Raw genomic sequence first — 20115 nt, forward strand, 5'->3', positions numbered from 1 at the left:
GCCTGACTAGCCTAGTCTGCAAGGCTATGGAGCGCATCATCATGGAACTCATTAACAAAAACATTGGGAACCTCCAAGCACTTGACCTGACCCAGTTCAGCTTTGTTAAGGGCAGATCATGCTTACTAAACCTGGTTGACCTCTTCAAGACAGTCACCAAGGCCATAGATGAGGGAAAGGTGGTTCACACAGCCTACCTTGATCTCACCAAGGTGTTCAACACCATTCCTCACTCAGGTATTATAGAAAAACTCACCAGCCTGAACATAACCCCCTACGTCACAAGATGGGTTGCCAACTGGCTTACAGACAGAACTCACACGGTAAGAATAGCGGGCTCCAGGTCCAACTCTAAACCAGTCACAAGTGGTGTCCTGCTAGGTTTGGTTCTGGGACCCCTACTGTTCGTCATATATTTCTCAGAAGTACAGGCAAACATAGGAGGACTATGGCTAACCAAGTTCACCAATGACTGCAAACTGGGAGCCATAATTGACTCTCCATCTGACACAAACATCATTCAAAAAGGCCTTACTGAGACAGACACCTGGTGTCAAAGTCATGGCCTCAAGCTAAATGCCAAAAAATGCATAGTCATCCCGTTTGGGAAAAACAAAACACCCACGAATTACCACATAGGCGGCAGCCCCCTTAATACAGAAGAGGTAATAAGAGATCTGGGGACCCAGGTAGATAGTAATCTCTCCTTTGACAATTATATTGCCAAAGTAGTTAGGAAATCCTTCTATATGGCCCATCTAATTACTAAGGGGTTCACATCTAGAAATAAAGAGGTTATAGTGCCCCTTTACTCATCACTCGTCAGACCCATCATAGAGTACAATGTCCCATTTGGGATATACCTTACAAGACACTTCCAACAGCTGGAAAGACCACAAAAGCACCTCACCAAGAGGATTACTGGCATCAAACATATGTCCAATGCAGCCCGACTAAAAAAACTCTGGCTGTACTCATTGGCATATCGCCACAGTGGTGATCTCTGCCTGACTTACAAAGCCATGTCCAACTCAGAATTGATGGACATGCTCCACCTAAAGAAATCCAAGTCACTGTGAGCCACGCGGTCTAGTGAGCTAATCCTTGCCACAACAATAAATAGAACATGCTGGAGGGGATAGATTCCTGTCACAGACTCCCAATGCTTTGGAACAAAATTCCTAACTACATTAGGCACAGTCCCTCACTAACACTCTTCAAGAGAAGCCTTGAAGAGTGAATGGGTAACAGAAAATACACCCCTGGGATCACTTCATTGGCTCTGCTTGACAGTTAATTAATCAATGGAGCAGCGAAAGCCGACACACTCTGGCTAGGCTTAAAAATGCCCTTGGGCAGATAGCCTAGTACCTACCTATGAACCTATGAACCTATAATTGTACTTGCTGGTAAAGTGTGATTAGTCTACTGTCAGGAACCCAAGCAAAATACATTTCCAAAACAATGAACCTATAAAACAGGAAACACTCATACTTGCATTGCACATCCTCTAGATAGTACCTCTGTATTCAAACATTCTTTCTTCTTCATATTCCTGTGTTCCTACACCATTTAAAATGTTATTTTGATTATCCTACATTCCCACAAATCAGCAGTGCACTATACATGCAGTCACTCTTGCCTACACTTAAACTAATTGGTCAACAACTGTGTAGTCAACTTTTATGACTGCAAACATATACATATATACGTATCTTTCTCTGTATATTTCTCTCTCTCTATATATATATATATATATATATATATATATCTATAGTTTTATATATATATATATATATATATATATATATATATATATATATATATATATATATGTATATATATATAAAATGCCTATACACACAAACACACACACATATATATATATATATATATATATATATATATATATATATATATATATATATGTGTATATAAATATATATATTTATATATATGTACATATCCACTCACTTTAGTCGAGTAACCAATATGTCAACATAGGAAACAATGACCACAAAAGGTTGACAAATTGAATGTCAACACATTACTTCACATACTATGTGAAAAATCTCACCTCATGCAATTATATTTTCAGGGGGGACAAGCTTCCCCTACACTCCTCATCCATGCTAATTATACATACAAACTGCAAGATCATTTAACCTCCAAGAAAAAGAATATACCCCTACCCTGGGACTGTTGATTCTGCACACCTGTTGACAATCTGTATATGCCTAGTGCAGTCGATTTAACAGATGTCAACCAGCAAGCATTTCAACGAACTGCAGCCTCCCATATTTATATATTTTATATATATATATATATATATATATATATATATATATATGTGTGTGTGTGTGTGTGTGTGTGTGTGTGTGTGTGTGTGTGTGTGTAGATATATAGATATAGATACATAAATATGAGAAAGACTGTCATAAGTTGGGGGAATATTATTTGACTTTCAATGGAAGTGCATCTGTGAGGACCAGGTCTAGAATACTGGAGCCCCTTGTGGGGTGTTGCACTATTTGTTCCAGGGCATTTGAGTTAACAAAGTCTAGGAACTTTTGTGCAAATGAGTTTGGGTTTGTATAAGTTTCCCAATTAAAGGAAGGATAGTTGATGTCACCCATGACCGGGGTGTTAGGTTGTACCTTAATTATCCCAAGTAGGTCTAAATAAGCTGTGTTCTCATCTTGGTTCATGGAAGGGGACCTGTAACTTATGATGACCTGAAGGTGATTCTTACCCATGATAATTTGGACTTGGAGTAGCTCCATAGAGTTTTCTTGTCTAACCAGTCTAGAGGTGTACTTAGCTTTAATGAAGATAGATACTCCACCTCCTTTGGTTCTCACACCTTCAACTTGTGGTCTGAAAGTGGGGAAGGCATTGTAGTCTTGCAAGACTGGGGTACTTTCTGCAACTTTGAGCCAGGTTTCTGTGACTTTTACAGATGTCAATATCTTCCAGGGAGAGGAGTACTTCCAGAGAGTGCAGTTTCTGACTTAAACTCCGAGCATTTAGCAGCATGACCCTTAATTTCTTTGTGTTTGATATTTTCATGTCTGGAATTTTTTTGTGACCTTGCCTAGAAAAGGCATTATAGTAGAGGCAAGTACTTTAGCCAGCAACCAAAAGCCTTGAGGTGCCAAGTGAAGATGATCCCTAACAAAGCAGCGTGGTCTATCCGCCATGTCATCCCAGGTTGACAGGAACTGGATCCCCTTAGAATGACACCAGAAACTAAGCTCATTTTCTGTTTATATTGTATCATCCCAGGCGAGGGTAAAATGCTGCTTGCTACACATATTCAAAGAGCACAATCATGTCTCTCTTCATATAGTCCAGAGAGGTGCAGCTCAAGTCATTCTCATCAACATGAACTATAATGAAGTCATAACAGTGCCTGCTGTTGAGACACTTGAGTGTATGTGTGATCTGGTGAATCCTTGCACCAGATATCCTGACCAAGTTCGCAGATGACTGCAAACTGGGTGCCATAATTGACTCGCCGACTGACACAAGCATGCTCCAAAAGGGTCTCACAGAGATGGATAACTGGTGCCAGAGCCAAGGCCTAAAGCTAAACGCCAAAAAGTGCATAGTCATCCCCTTTGGGAAAAACAAAGTGCCCACAAATTACCACATAGGTGGTAATCCATTAAGTACGGAAGAAGTAATTAGGGATTTGGGGACCCAAGTAGATAGCAATCTCTCCTTTGACAATCACGATGCCAAAGTGGTTAGAAAGACCTTCTATATAGCCCACCTTATCATGAAAGGGTTCACATCTAGATCAAGAGAGGTCATTGTGCCCCTCTACTCATCACTCATCAGGCCCATAATTGAATACAATGTCCCATTTGGGATGTACCTTACCCGACACCTGCAGCAACTAGAAAGACCCCAAAAGTACCTCACCAAGAGGATCAAGGGACTCAAGCAGATGCCCTACTCAGTTAGGCTAAAGAAACTCCAACTCTACTTAGTTGCTTACCACCTACTCAGAGGCGATCTGTGCCTGACGTATAAAGCCATGTCCAAACCAGAATTAATGGACATGCTCCACCTCAGGAAATCCAAATCCCTTAGAGCTACACATTCCAGGGACTTAAACCTCAGCACAGAAATAAATAGGACATGCTGGAGGGACAGATTCATATCCCAGAGGCTCCCCTCACTCTGGAACAAAATCCCAATCCATGTTAGGCAGAGCCCCTCAATGACCCTCTTCAAGAGAAATCTTGACGAGTGGATGGAAAATCGTAGGTTTACCCTTGGGATCTCTTCTGTGTCCCTACTAGACAGAGGCACAGTAAACTAACCTTAAAAGGGCTATCTTCTGTGACCTACTATACAGAGGCACAGTCAACTAAAATAAAAGGGTGGCAAAAGCCAAACACACTCTGGCTAGGCTTATAAATGCCCTAGGGCAGATAGCCTAGTATCAACCTATGAACCTATGACAGGCAATCGACAGTAACCTTCTCCTTGTTCTATAATTAAAACATCTGGAGTAGTTGTGCATTGTCTTAAGGGCTTATATGGTGAGACACAGGTGCTAGTGTTGTGTTAGGTGTAGCATGTTTGTGTTTTGGAAGTCTCTGATGTTTAGGTAGGTTTCTGTAAAGTACCTCTGCATATGCAGGTTTATGTGCTGGATGCATATTACGAATAGGAGTTGTGATGTGTAAACTGACAACCTTGTTAGTGCTGTTCTGGGCATGAAAGAGTAGTGATTCCAGATTCTTAGTGTATGAGCATCTCTCACAAATTGTACTTGAGTGATTTAGGAGTAAGGGGTTGTCAGTGTCCATGAGGCAATTGCTACACTGCCTCAAAACAACATGTCCACCAGACTGGCAGGAGAAACTGAGGGAAAACAGACAGTCCATAATGCAAGGTTTCAACCTGGTATCTCAGCAGATAAGGAGAAAAAGATGAGGGTGTCAGTCAGGGACCTATTTTGGGGTGACTAACCTATGGGATGTACAGTAGGAGGTCTATAAAAGAGGGGATCTATAGTGTCTGATGTTGACAGGTAAAAGATAAACTCTCTATTGGGTGGTTCACTGAACAGCTAAGAAGAAGTACTCTGCTAGATAGTTGAGTATTTTAAGAATAATTTGCCTACCTGCAGTTTTGACAGAAAACTGATATATGTGTGTGGGTGTGTGCGTGTGTGTGTGCGTGTGCATGTGTGTGCGTGTGCATGTGTGTGTGTGTGTGTGTGTGTGTGTGTGTGTGTGTGTGTGTGTGTGTGTGTGTGTGTGTGTGTGTGTGTGTGTGTGATCTGTCGTTCATGTGTCAGGTGTCTGGAATGCAGAGGCAGTACAGTGTTGCAAGTCTGCAGTGGTGCTGTTGTTATTAATCAGATGTTGGGGGAGGGTTGTAAACAAACTGATGATTTGCTAAAGTTGGGATGATAACAGTGGCAGAACTCATAAGAAGAGTCCAGGATCCCCTAGAGAATAGTTCTAGAAAAACATTACCTGACCTGGAGAAGGAATCTAGCTTGCAGTGTTTTGTAAAACTATGCACAGAGGACTGTTTTTTCTGCTTCTAGAATATTTCTAGAGTAAAACCCTTTCCAAAAAGCCATAGATGAAGCCAATGCTCTGGTACAGTGTGCCTTGACCCTGCCTGGAATATTTTTGTTGTGGTGGGAATAACAAAAGGTAATAACCTGAGACAACCACTGGGGAATAGTCTGCTTTGACAAAGGTTGTCACTTCTTCTTACCTTCACTAGACAGCTCAGCACTGAAATAAATAGGACATGCTGGAGGGACCGATTCATAACCCAGAGGCTCCCTTCACTCTGGAATAAAATCCCAGTCCAGGTTAGGCAGAGTCCCTCACTGACTCTCTTCAAGAGGAATCTTGATGAGTGGATGGGAGATCGTAGGTTTAACCCGGGTATCACTTCTGTGTCACTGTTAGACAGAGGCACAGTATACCAACCTCGAAAAAGGGCATAGCAAAATTAATTTAAAATGGGTGGCAAAAGCCAAACACATTCTGGCTAGGCTTATAAATGCCCTAGGGCAGATAGCCTAGTATGAACCTATGAACCTATGAAAATAGTACTCTAGTTGTCTGTGCACATCTAAGATATGAATTATCTTATCTTCCTCGTTTTTTGAGTCATGGAAGAACACAAGGAAATGGATAGTTTGGCTTAAAGTAAATTTGGATACCACTTTTGGCATAAAAGGATTAATTCTAAAAAAAAAACCCTCTCTCTTAGGAAACGAGACAAAATTGAAACATCATAAGAGCTTGCAATGGTCAAGAAATCATAAAAAAATGTTTTCCATGTTAAGAACCTCAAGTCAGCCAGACAAGCTGGTTCAAATGGGGCAAGTGTTAGCTTCTGTAACACATAATTAAAGTCTCAAGGAGGAGCCATCAGTTTTCTTGCAGGTCTGTTATGCAATACCCATTTCAAAAACATTTTGACATGAGAATGCCTTGAAAAAGGGGAAAAAACATGCAAAGACATTCTAAAATAGATGGCAAGTGAACCTTGATAGTGGAGTAAGATAGGCCTTATGACAGTAACTCACACAAATATTGTTAAACCATAGAACAAGTAGCCCTAAATGGGTGCTGGTTATGTTGTTGTCACCAACTAGAAAACCTTTTCCATTTTGATTATGTATGTTTTTCTGTTAGCAGGCTTTCCTGCCCCTTTTAGTAACTGCTGCATGTTCTCACTGAACAGGTGCCTAAAAGGTATTAAGATCCTATCATCGAGGCAGTCAGTTGAAGTTGTCTGGGGTCAGGATGTACCAAACACCTCTGTTCTTGAATGAGTAGATCTAGTCTCTGAGGAAAATTGGGGTAACTCCCCTTGCCATTTCCAAAAAAAGGGAGAATGACTGCTGCCTTGCCCAGAAGGGAGTCACCATGCTGATACTGGGGGAGTCCTTCTGAATTTTCATAAGTACCATGGATACAGTGGAATAGATGGAAAAGCATACAGGAACATTCCTATCCTAGGGAGAAAAAATGTGTTTTAGGCCTTCTTGTATGCAGTGCTGGAGCAGAAACTTACCAGCTGATTGTTTAGAGAGAAGGCAAAAAGGTCTACTTGAGGAACTGCGGTCATATGGAGCAAATCCTGGAAGACCCTGTAATCTAATTTCTATTTGTGAGGGTCTGTCTTTGTGCAGCTCAACTTGACTGCCACACAATTTTGCTCTGATGGAATTTAGGAAGCCTGTAGAGTGAGACTGTGCTGAAAAGCTACATCCCAAGCTAACATGGCTAGTCTGCATAGGGGTAAGATCTGGTTCCACTTTGTCTCTTTATTGCCTGAAACAACTTAAAATAGTCCTGAGGACCACAGGTAATTCATAGAGTTGAGTGCCTTGATAAGTGCAAACATCTTTTTTATATTTTTTTGTGCTTATGTCTGTCTTTCTTGTCTCAGATATCCTACACTTTTATTCCTCTTGACACTACTCCCCAAGCAAAGTCCAAAGCATCTGCAGTGACTGACTGCTTTGGAGCAGGAGTGGAGAAAGGGACACCTCAATTCTGGGATATTTGATGCCTTCACCAAGACATTTCTCTTCTCTCCTCTTCTCACACATCCCAGAAATGGAATCTGAAAAGATAATGGGTGCTGGTGCTGGGACCAAAAAGACTTCAGATACCATTGTATCTTTCTCTTGTGGAGCCTTGTCATAAGTTTCATGAGAATCATAGATGCCACAAGACCCTGAATCCTGGGGGATTCTCTCGCAGTGACCAAAGTCTGACTGGAAAAACCCTGGAACAGATCTTAATATAAATCTATTTTTTCCTGTGGGAAAAAAGCTCTTTGCACAGAGGTGTCTAGCAGATATCCTAGCAACAGAACCCTATGTGATGGGGTCAAAAAGGACTTTACAATGCTCTCTTGGAATCTCAGCCTGCTTATGAGATGTCTCAAGCAAGTGCGATACAGTCATATAAATGTGGATATCCCATAGTCTGCAATGGGCTATAACTGGAGCTAGACACTTTAGGAACACTATTGGATCAGTGGCTAGCCCAAAGGGTAAGGCAGATAGCTGATAATGTGATCCAGATATATAAAACCTTAAGAAATTTCTGAAGTCTGGATGGATAGGAATGTAATGATAATCATCTTTGAAATCAAAACTAAAATGAGGAAGAAGGAGTAACGTTGTGAAGTGAAAGCATTTTGAAGCTGGGCCCTAACACATAATAATTTAGGAAAGAAAGGTCCAGTACTAGTCTCCAGACATTTTCTTTATTTAGCACCAGAAACATTCTTGAATAAAAACCTCTTCCCAAGTAGCAAGGAAGAACTGTTTTTATTTCCCCCAGAGAAATCATGTCCTTTGTTCTAAGCAGTTTCTGCTTTCTTTTTGAAACATCCTTACCACTGTTTTTAAATATCTGCTTACCAGCATTTTGCTGAGACTGTGAACAAGGGAGCAGAAAATCCCTTTGAAAATTTGGAGAGCAGAATGAGACATTCCCTGTATCAGCTTACCCCTCTCATCACATTTTTATAACATCTGAGGCACTAAATCTATGTGTAAAAGAGAATTTAAAATCTCATTTATACATCTTTTGGGAGGTTCTGAGAATGCAGCCATATAGCTTAAACACTGATCAATATGAAGAACATCCTTCATGAACATTAACATCTCACAGTGATATATATTTATGTTTCTCTGTGAATTAGTGGCATTTAGAAACGTTTCACTTTTATCTGCATTTCACAATTATATGCCCCAAATCAGTCAGCATGGGTTTAAAAGTAGATATATTCAGTATCCATAGTATATAGTGTAGAGGCAGCTATGTAACACTGCAGAAGCACATCTTCAACGCAGCTTATAACAGGCAACTGAAGAGAGGCTAACTTACTTGAGGCAGATATTCACCATTAATTTGAGGGCTTGCCTGCATTTTATCTACTTATTGTAGGCACTTTAGATTCTGCTTGGACATCAAAATCCTGTTTTTCCTCTTTTCTCAAATAAGGGCATGACTCCACGTATGATTGCCTGTTGCTATCACTTTTGCACTTCGCCTCTCTAACAGAGTGTACAGGCTATACATATATAGCAACAGGAAGTATGTCCTGGCATTTCTGTTAAGCCCATTTTCATTATATGCTTAATGAAAACTTTTTGGGAAGGGGTTTGCTAAGCAACACTTCTTATTTTTATCATAGTCAAGAGACAATGTCTTTCAAATGTCAGTCAGGCAGGTATCTTCCTTGGTGCACTTAGCAACATTTTAAGGGAAAATGCTGAGGCATGCACACTGGATTCCTGTGACTTTTCTTCTACGGTATCTTGTGTGTTTCCTATGCCTTTCTATCCTGTAGACCACAGCTGCTCTGAACAGAACTTTGTGGTGGGAAGCATCCCAAAGTGGACATGATAGATGTGGAGGTTAAAATGTTAGTGTACATATGCAAGGCATGTTTTACTCATGGGAAAACTACTACTTTTGAAGCCTTTCAACATACAACTCACTTCATTACACTAAAATCTCACTTTGCTGATTACAGCAAGGATTCCCTGTTGTTTGATGACTGTCAGTACCTGTCATTGCTAATTTTATACATAATTCCTTATGTCCTCCCATAAATTAAATGCCTTTGTAGTTTATTCTGTTCTTTAGTTAAGGTGGTAAAACCACATACCATAGTCCTACACAATTCATTAAGGTGGTCAAAATACCTGGAGCATTAACGTATTTTGCTGCTGCATGCCTAGAACAGCCTAGGCATGCAATCAGATGCAGATTATATTACAGGGCATCTTCTTTGAATCATAAGTAAGTGAACTGTAGAATGAAGTGTAAAGGGGCTGCAAAGTCATGGTGCTTAAAATGTTGATATTTCTTAGAGGCTATGCACCCATTCTCCACATAAGGGTGACGCTCTGCTCACCATAGAATAGTTGAGCAGCATCACCCCTAAAATAGAAACACTAGAAACAGGATGTATAATTAAATGGAAATAAAGGTATATCCTTAACTACTTACTGTCCACCCAAACATTGGAACTTTCAATACAGATTTGGGGGCGCAGCCAGTGGGCTCTAGTCCCGTCTTCCACACTATTTCCTATAGTTTAAAGTTCATATAGATATGTCATATGTAATGTAGTTCAGACCATTTCCCATATGTCAGTAGGATTTTGACATGATATTGTTTTTCCTGAGATTGAAATTCAGCAGTCATACTGTTCTCACATTGGCACAACTGAACACTGATCTCCCTCCCCCCATTTATTGATATCACCTCTTCCCCACCAGTGGCAGTACAGGCAAAATATGCCTTAGTTATCATAATATGAAAAGCAGTTTTGCTTGGCAGGAGTTGTGAAGAAGGCTGAAAATTGTATAAATCATGCCTGACCAACAAAAGAACATAGCAGCTACTCTGTGCCATCTCTCCTGCTCTTCTGAAGATCCAGAAAAGATAAAAGCATGTGTTGTGTGCTACAGTAATATAAAAGCCTGTGTTGCATGCTACAGTAAGATAAAAGCATGTGTTGCGTGCTACAGTAAGATAAAAGCATGTGTTGCATGCTACAGTAAGATAAAAGCATGTGTTGCGTGCTACAGTAAGATAAAAGCATGCGTTGCATGCTACAGTAAGATAAAAGCATGTGTTGCGTGCTACAGTAAGATAAAAACATGTGTTGCATGCTACAGTAAGATAAAAGCATGTGTTGCGTTTTACAGTAGTGTTGTCTAAAAGAGCAGAAGCAAAATGGTATAGAACCAAATCAATAGCACACTAAGTCTTTATTTATTGTTCCAGGTGAAAAAGGCCACCTCAAGAATAAAACCTGTTTTGGACGCTGATACTTATACTAATTCAGAAAATGTTGGTCTATGTGTATGTAAACTAAACACACTGAAGTTACAGAGAAATATATATTTTGTGCAAAGGTAGCACAATCCTGAAGAACTTAAGAAGAGATAACTACACCAGAGTAAAAGTGTAAATTCTACATCCAGTCGGTAATGATGGCTCCAGTTGCTAGACCTCATTCTACACCATCACTGTGACTCTCAGAACATGAGAGTGATGTACATGGTGTAACAATGGCATGATTATCTTTTATGAGTTGCCCTACCTTCTGAACTGCATACAGGGCACAGTGCATTCCTTAGATTTATGAGAGTGAGCATAACATCTGTGAATATGGTGTCTTGTTTTAATCCTCCTGCATGCCCCCCAACTCCTGGTATGGCCTTCTTTGTCACCATATAAACTATGACTCATGTCTTGTGATAACAACTTACCTTACCATATCATGCCAGTATTTGGTGGTACTTCTAATGTCCATGACAACTACTGACCTTACCACAGGGTACTACCAATATGCAGTCAGGAGGTCATAGAGACTATCATTTATAGCCGATGGCACTGCAGGGTTTTAAATTTATGGCCAAACCCCAAGTCATCCCCTGCATATAAGGCCACAGAGTAAATTACTGCATACACAATTCCACATGAACCTAAGGCCATTCAGCTGCCAGGTTGAACAGGTGTTGAGAAGCCAAACAAGTTGCAGTACCCCTAAGCTTCTACCTGGAGTCAGTTCTGCAGTGTGTGTGCAACCTGAACCTTTACTGTTGAATCAGTGAGAGAGAGAGAAAGACAGACTAAGCCAGTGGTCTTTGGGCGCTCTTCCTCTGTTTCTTTAGGCCAGTATCGTGCTTTTGTATTTCTTTGTATTGAAATTCAACAATTGTACTGTCTCTCTGCATTACAATGTTTCTTAATTTTCTTTCACTCCATTCATTTTCTACTAAATTTTCATAATTTATTCCATGCATTAAACACAGACAGTTATACTATTTTTACATAATGTTCATCATAACATCATTGTGTAGATACTATACATTTTTCCATTTTTGTTTTACTTAATTTGTGATATTTGATCTTCTTTCTGCCTTGCAGAGTGTGCACTGTGGCACATTTGCTAGTTATGTATCTCTCAATTGTCCAGTTTTCCACAGAATGTCCAGATTTTTATCTCATATTTTTGGTCTGTTCTTCATAAAATTAGTTGTTTTCTGGAAAATCACTGGGATTATCTGAGGATTGAAGTCACTAAATAATTACATACATTTGAGTTTCAGACTTCACATCCATCAGAAAATGTATGTTAAAACAAACCCTGTTACTCTAGCAACTTTCTAGGTTTATAAGAGCATTATTTAGATTCCATCCCTTTTTTGGGTCTTTTCTCCACATTTTCTGGGCGTTGTCCATATTTGTTGAACTAAAAGGTTGAGCGGTATAGCCCACATCCCTTATGACAAGCATGAACTACACCCTTAGACATTAGACCAGCAGATGCTTGGCTGATATAGAGTAAGGAACAAAGTTTATCCCAAGATGCTATCATACTGATGTTGTTTGAAAGTGAGTTAGTAAGAATTGCATGTGGCAAAGCTGTTTCCTAAGAAAAAAGTGTACTATTTTTGATGTCAAACTCAGTGGACAGTTGTATGTTAGCAGAATGATAGCAATCAGTATGATATATATCCACAGCCATATAACAACTGGTTCTGTTTTTAGTTGTCTTTATTACTGCAATAACCTTTGGCTTTCTGGGTATCTGTGCATCCCTCCATTATTTCCTAGTGGTCCAACCAATCTGGCCTAGCTCAATGTATCCACTTACCGAGAGAACCTTTTTCCTCCTAGGAGAAGTTACCTTAGGGCATAAATTGCAATTGATCTCTCACACATGGAGCGAGAGAAACAGGCAGGTTTAATTTTTGTCATTCTATGTCAGCTGCTGAAGATTTTTCATTATAAATCACATACAGTTACGAACCCAGCTGACCACAGACACCTATGGTGTCATAAGTTCCCACTATAACATGGCTGGCTGACACTCCTCACTTATGTAATTTGCTAGGCATCTCCAGGGGACACTGTGTCAGTGATTAGTATCCTCACCTTCCAAAAAAAGATAAGCATTCAATGGTCATTTCCTTTTCCCCTGCTCCTCTACCTCCAACCCATTAAGTGGACATGAGTCGCAGCAACATTTCACCAGTCTTTAATATGTGGCTATTTTTATTAATTTTTTATCATACTGATTTGCTAACCAAGTAATCTGTTGTGTCACTGACCTTAAGTAGCCACAAGCCAGGCTAGAAGGAAAAAGATAAATGCATCATATGTGGACAATGTACAATAGCCAGTCAAATATTATGCTTTGGAGATGTCCTAGAAAACTGGAGCAGATAAAAAGTTGATCTCTTTCATCCACATAAAAATTCACTTGGATGTCATGAGAACAAAATAAGCAAATCCCACCGATGTTCATCGTGCTATACTGCTGCAGTCATCACACTTGGGTTATCCTGTCGTCAGGCGGACCTGCAGTCGGCCAAATCCCAAAGTCCTGGTCCGGCATCGGTTGTCATCGCCTCTTCCCTGACGTCAGTGCGACAGGGGTATAAAAGCGACAGCCAACGCCATTTTCTTCAGTCTTTCTTGCCGCGTGGTGCCCAAAGCAGAAGCAGTTCGCAAGTGCCGGTCGGCCAGCTCCTGAAATTTTCGAATCGAGTTTCAGCCCGAAGTCTTCTCTAAAGCTAAGTACCCCGTTGGGGAAACTTTTCTTGCCTCAGACCGATGTCAGACAAAGTTAATAATTGTATTTCTTGTGGGAAGCAAATACCTCATTAGGATTTTCATTCTTATTGTATTCCTTGCCTAGGCCCAGACCACGACATCTCTGGTTGTCGGTTTTGTGCTAGGTTCAACAAACGTACAATTAAGCGTCGGGCAGAATTCGCCCAGCATTATTTTGGCAGAAAATTTAACTATAGCATGCCGTCGGAGCAACCGACATCAGCAATGATTAAAAAACGCAAAGATAAGGACCGGCAGCCAAGGCCAAGGCCAGATACCAAGGCTTCAGCAAGGCCAGACGCCGGTTCTCCGGTTTTCAGCGAGGCACCTACGCAGCCCCTGACTACTGCTAATTCAGAAATTCTGACGGCATTCCAAACCGAAGCAGTTGGGCCTCGGGATCTGGTTCCACCTCACTCCTTGGACACCAACCCCGACGGGGATCGGGAAATTTTGGATAGGCCTTCGGTCTCTGAAGGTGTTTTCAAACCGACAACTGTCTCTGCCAAGCCTCATGCTAAGTTCTAAGCCCCCTTGAAAGTTAGAAAACCGGGGCCACACACCCCCCCCCACAGGCCCCTATGCCTAAAAAACAGATGCTTAAGATGGCTGAGGATTTAATTACCCTTATCAGGGGATCCCAACCCCCACCTGACAAAAGGCCTAGACTTGTGGAAGATTATCCTTCCTCTGACCAAGCATCCTTTTCCTCAGACAACTCTGACGACCAGGATTACTCCTTCCCTCCTTATGAAGACTCAGATGCTGAAGAGTCCATTCCCTCTGTCTCTCCCCCCCCTGAAGACTACTTTTTTGGGGAAACTTTACACACCATGAGGGAACACTTCCACTGGGAAGGCCAAGATTACTCTGACTCCAAGAAAAGACTCCGTGAGTTTCTTCTTCTTCCACAGCATAGACCCCTGGCAATTCCTCCAGTTTTAGACATTTTGGATGATGTTTTCTCTGAATCCAGTTTAAACCCAGATTCCTTACCTCCAGCACCAGCTAAACCAGACAGATACTACCGAGTTCCTGATACTCATAAGTTTCTATACAAAAGCCCTAATGCAGACCCCAAGACCATTTCCCAGGGTCCCAAAGGGGTTAAGGCCTCTACTGCTAAGAATCTACTTCCTTCTTAAAGATATTCCAGAGCATTAAAAAGATGGGGAAAGAAAGTGTATACGTCTGCCACTTTGGCCATGAGGGGATTAAACTGCCAATTCCACATGCTAAAATACCAACAGTATTTGATTACACAGTTAAAGCAGAAACTGATCCCTCAGACAGAGCAACTTGATTTGAAAGAGATGCAGGATTTGCTGCATGCAGCAGAACAGGTGGGAAAGCATACCTTACAGTGTGGTTTTCATTCATTGGAAGCCTCATGTAGAGCAGCTGTCACAGGGTCTGTCATACGTAGGCATGCTTGGCTTAAAGAACAAGCCTTACCAGAACATGTCAAAGCAAAGTTATTGGATGCCCCATTGCAGAAAGATGTGTTATTTGGTGTCAAAGCAGAGGAAGTTTTAAAGAAAATGGAAGAAAAAGCAAAATCTATGCAAACAGTTAAAGATTTTTTACAGGTACAACCTCCTCGTTTCAGCAGAAACTGGCCATCAAAAAACTGGTCCTTTCCTGTATCAGACAGACCCCAAAGAGGTAGGTACAGGCACCCAAGGGGCAGAGGCCAGCCACAAGGTTCTTTCAGGCCTAGACAATGGCATACAACAACTCAAAGAGGTGGAGACGAAAGATCTCAACCCTTCAGGAAACAAACACAATGACTTCCCTCTTCGCCTGCCAAGCAAAATTGCCCTGGCAGCACCTTTGGGAGGGAAACTGGCTCTATTTCCACAAAATTGGTGCATCATAACACAGGACAAATGGATTCTGGACATTATTACCCGAGGCTACAGATTTCATTTCCACACCTTACCTCGGATGATAGGCATGCCAAATCTGCCTCCAAAGCAATGGGCAGAGGCTCAAATGCAAATTTCAGCTTTCATGGATATGAAAGCAATTCAAAAGGTACCTACAAATGTGCAAGGTCAAGGTTTTTACTCAAGACTGTTTCTAGTCCCAAGAAAGGACAAAGCCTGGAGGCCCATCTTAGACCTCTCAATTCTGAACACATACCTGGAGGTGCCCAAATTCAAAATGCTCACACTACAGCAGCTCCTTCCCATGCTGGGCAAGGAGTCTTGGCTGGTAATGTTGGACCTCAAAGAGGTATACCTGCATGTCCCTATCAGACAAGATTGCAGAAGATACCTCAGCTTTTTGGCAGGTACAACGTATTATCAATTCTCTGCATTGCCCTTTGGCTTATCTACTGTGCCCAGAGTATTTACGAAATGCCTGGCATCAGTAATTGCATATTGTAGACAACGAGGAATACAAATTTATCCATATCTGGACGACTGCCTGATCCAAGCGGACAGCAAGAACATTCTATTACAGCATCTGGCTTTTGTAACACAGCTGCTCAGTTGCCTAAGGTACACAGTAAACAAAAAGAAGTCAAAACTAATACCCTCGCAACAGATAATATTCCTGGGTGCCAGCTTAAATACAACAGCCCAGATGGCTTACCTCATGCCAGACAAACAAAAACAATTGACTCAATACTTCAAAAATATAGCAACTTTTACCCAGCTCGCTGCAAGGAAAATCCTGCAGGCATTGGGGTTCATGGCATCATGCATTCAACTAATCCCATATGCAAAGCTGCATATGAGAAAATTACAATGGTACCTGAAAAGTGTATGGTCTCAATACAGGCACAGCCTCGAAACAAATATACCTATCATTCCCTGCCTTCAAAAAGAGTTCCTATGGTGGGCTCAAGCATGTCAAATAAACAAGGGTCTTCCTTTCGTTTTACCTCCAGCAAACCAAACCATGACAACAGATTCTTCAGACTACGCCTGGGGAGCACACATGGCAGGACAGTGTATACAGGGCAAATGGTCTGCAAAACAAATGCATCTTCACATCAACCAAAAGGAGATGCTAGCTGTGCAAAATGCACTGACAGCCTTCAAGGACCTCTTGCATCCAGGACAACTTCTAATAAGGACAGACAACACCACAGTTATGTGGTACATAAACAGAAAGGGAGGAACACACTCCTACCCTTTATGCAGACAGGCTATGACCTTATGGAACACAGCATTGACCTACCAAGTACAACTACAAGCACAATTCCTGCCAGGAAAGGAAGACATATTGGCAGACGAATTAAGCAGAAATATGGCAGACCCTCACGAGTGGAGACTACACCCACAAGTATTTTCAATGATAACTCAAAAGATGGGGATGTCCAGACATAGATATATTTGCCTCCCCCAACAATTGCCAATTACAAAAATTATGACAAGGACTTATCACTCCCTAGCCTGGAAAGTGGACGCTCTATCATTCAGTTGGACAACACTGACAGTCAATGCCTTCCCTCCACCAGCTCTATTGACCAAGGTATTATTGAAGGTCAGATCAGAGAGACCACACATGATCCTCATTGCTCTGGACTGGCCACGCCAGCACTGGTACTCATTACTAAGGAACTTGACTCAAAGCCCTCCATGGATCTTGCCTCAATTCCCACTAGAAAAACTATCAAACCCGTCACAGCCAGCTCAGAACTTTAAATTTAGCTGCATGGAGAATTCCTTAAATTATCAATCAACACTTCTCTCAAAGGGCATCCTGAATGTCATTTTGGAGGCCAGGAGGTCCAGCACCAGGAAGACTTACTCAGACAAATGGAAAAGATTTTGTGTATGGCACCAGGCTAAAGGTCAAAATCCTTGGATACCAAACATTCCTCACATACTACAATACCTAATTGAGATGCTACACAAAGGCCTTTCCTTCTCCTCCATTAAGATCCATGCTTCAGCCATTTCAGCTCAATATAATACGGATCCCCCAATTTTCTCACACCCTTTACTTAGGCAGTTTCTCAGAGGGGCTAAGAATATAAGACCCACCAGAAAACCACCAACACCAACTTGGGACCTGAACTTCGGTTTAGAAAAATTAACACTACCTCCTTTCGAACCAGCATTCTCAGCAGAACTACAATACTTGTCTTGGAAAACAGCCTTGTTACTGGCTATTACCTCAGCACGCAGGGTCTCAGAACTACAGGCACTTATGTCAGTGGAACCTTTCATCATTTTCCATCAGGACAGAGTCTCTTTACGAACTAACCCTACCTTCATGCCCAAGGTAGTAACCAGTGTGGCTTTGAATCAGACCATTCATTTACCCACCTTTTATCCTAACCCACAGAATAAAGGAGAAAGGCTCCTTCACTCCTTGGACATTCACAGACAGCTACGTTACTACTTAGATAAGACAAAGATCTTCAGAAAAACTGACCAACTCTTTGTATCATATGCTGCAGGTTCACAAGGAAAGGCTATTTCAAAACAAACCATCTCCAAATGGATAGCACTCTGTATCTGCTTTTGCTACTCGCACCATGGGAAGGCAGTGCCTGTCAATATTAGATCCCATTCTACTAGGGCTACTGCAACCTCAGCAGCCTTTCTCAGAGGGGTTCCAACCAAAGACATTCTGGAGGCAGCAACTTGGAGTTCAGTGCACACCTTTTCCAAGCACTACCACCTTCCATTATACTCAAAAACCAGAGCTGGTTTTGCCACTGCAGTTCTGCAGTGCATCCTAGCATCACCTAACCCAGTTTAGTACCAGCCACCCTTCCATAGCTTTGGGATTCTACCCAAGTGTGATGACTGCAGCAGTATAGCACGATGAACATAGTACAGTTTTGTACCTACCATAAATGTAGATGTTCAAGTGGTTATACTGCTGCAGTCCAGGTTATCCTCCCTCCATCCCCTCTACATACCAGGGTGTTAGTTACAACTCCATGTACATCAATTTATTGGATGCATGTCTATATGGTGAATTTGCTAAACAGCTAGTACTAGTGCTTATCTACTAAGGTATTGTTGCATAGCTATTGTATTGCCTTTCTAGTTGGGGGCACCTGACATCTGGGGCAAGAAAAACTGAAGAAAATGGCGTCGGCTGTCTCTTTTATACCCCTGTCGCACTGACGTCAGGGAAGAGGCAACGACAACCGACGCCGGACCAGGACTTTGGGATTCGGCCGACTGCGGGACCGCCTGACGACAGGATAACCCAAGTGTGATGACTGCAGCAGTATAACCACTCAAACATCTACATTTATGGTAGGTACAAAACTGTACTTTCTGTATAAATAGTCACTTAATCGTTACAAGCTCTTAAAGTCATAGCAGGTATAAAAACAACATAATAATATTCTTTAAACATTTCAACGGAGACCTTGTGTAATAAAAAGCTTTGTTAGAACCTTGAACTAGGTTAATTCAAACATGTTCAAACACCAAAAAATGTTAACTATACATATAAAAAGATACAAGTATGTAAGAATTCATGTAGCCATGAGGATGAGATACAGATAGAGTGAGAAGAAGTCAGTATTGAAACCCAGACCCTAGAATTGTGAGTAAATCACTGACCTGGTGTGCTGCCTAATGATTTAGGGAGTGTAGCTTTTCATTAACTGCATCCTTAGTTACATTATAGGGGATAAGTTTGAATTCTGTATCTTCTGTTCATTAGTGCTGAATGACTTTTTGTACTTTTTTTTCATGTAAGCAGGAGTTACGTATTTCAGAAACGATTTGTGAAGTTCGATGGGGTGAATCTCATGTACTTTGGCAATGATAAGGTAAGTTCCTCAAGCAGCAAATGTTCGCTGATACAAACATTTGACTTCTAATTAGAAGAATATTAACTTTGATTTGTGTCTACTTTCCATGCAGGATATTTTCCCCAAAGGTGTCATCCCTTTGGCTGCCATACAAATGGCAAGGACTGTGAAAGATAATAAATTTGAAATTGTCACCAGTCAGCGAACATTTGTTTTTAAAGCAGAGAGTGAAGGTATGTTACTGTTCTACAATGTATGATCCTATCTGAACAAAATCTCTTCTAATATTTTTTTCTCTGTCTTAAATATTGCAACAAAAGTTATTTTGCTAATACTTTTTATTTAGCTGTTCTTAAATTTACCACCAAAACTCAGATGATCAAATTAAGAGCATGCACATATTCTTACTATTTGGGTATTTAGCTTCTGGTAATAAGGACAGGAGAAGGCATATGTCATATTGAGATTGCATGAGTGCCACAGCTAAAGAAGAAAGCTGAATTATATGTTGATCTGCTGTCACAATAGGGACTTAAGGACACACGACAGTCTGAGAAAAAAAATCATAATATTAGGGAGCACATTTGGAGATCAAATGAGGAAATATAAGAAGATAAGGGCTTTATTACTTCTTGTTGTGAGGATTTCATTATTAAAAACATATGCCAGATCTCTAATTTCACTAAAAGACCTCTGCCACTGTACAAAATATGTTTTTTGTTT

General features: G+C 41.1%; 1 protein-coding gene across 1 annotated transcript in view; it reads left to right on the top strand.

Annotated features, from left to right (window-relative positions):
- The window catches only part of ARAP3 (ArfGAP with RhoGAP domain, ankyrin repeat and PH domain 3), a 1205760-nt gene that overhangs the window by 523717 nt on the left and 661928 nt on the right, over positions 1-20115 (top strand). Inside the window, exons 7-8 of the mRNA XM_044069919.1 lie at positions 19341-19410; positions 19505-19625. Coding sequence (XP_043925854.1) covers positions 19341-19410; positions 19505-19625 — 191 coding nt within the window. The remainder of the gene's footprint in view (positions 1-19340; positions 19411-19504; positions 19626-20115) is intronic.

This window comes from Protopterus annectens, chromosome 4.part0 (assembly GCF_019279795.1).
Source record: "Protopterus annectens isolate FY-2018-M chromosome 4.part0, PAN1.0, whole genome shotgun sequence".
NCBI lineage: Eukaryota > Metazoa > Chordata > Ceratodontiformes > Protopteridae > Protopterus > Protopterus annectens.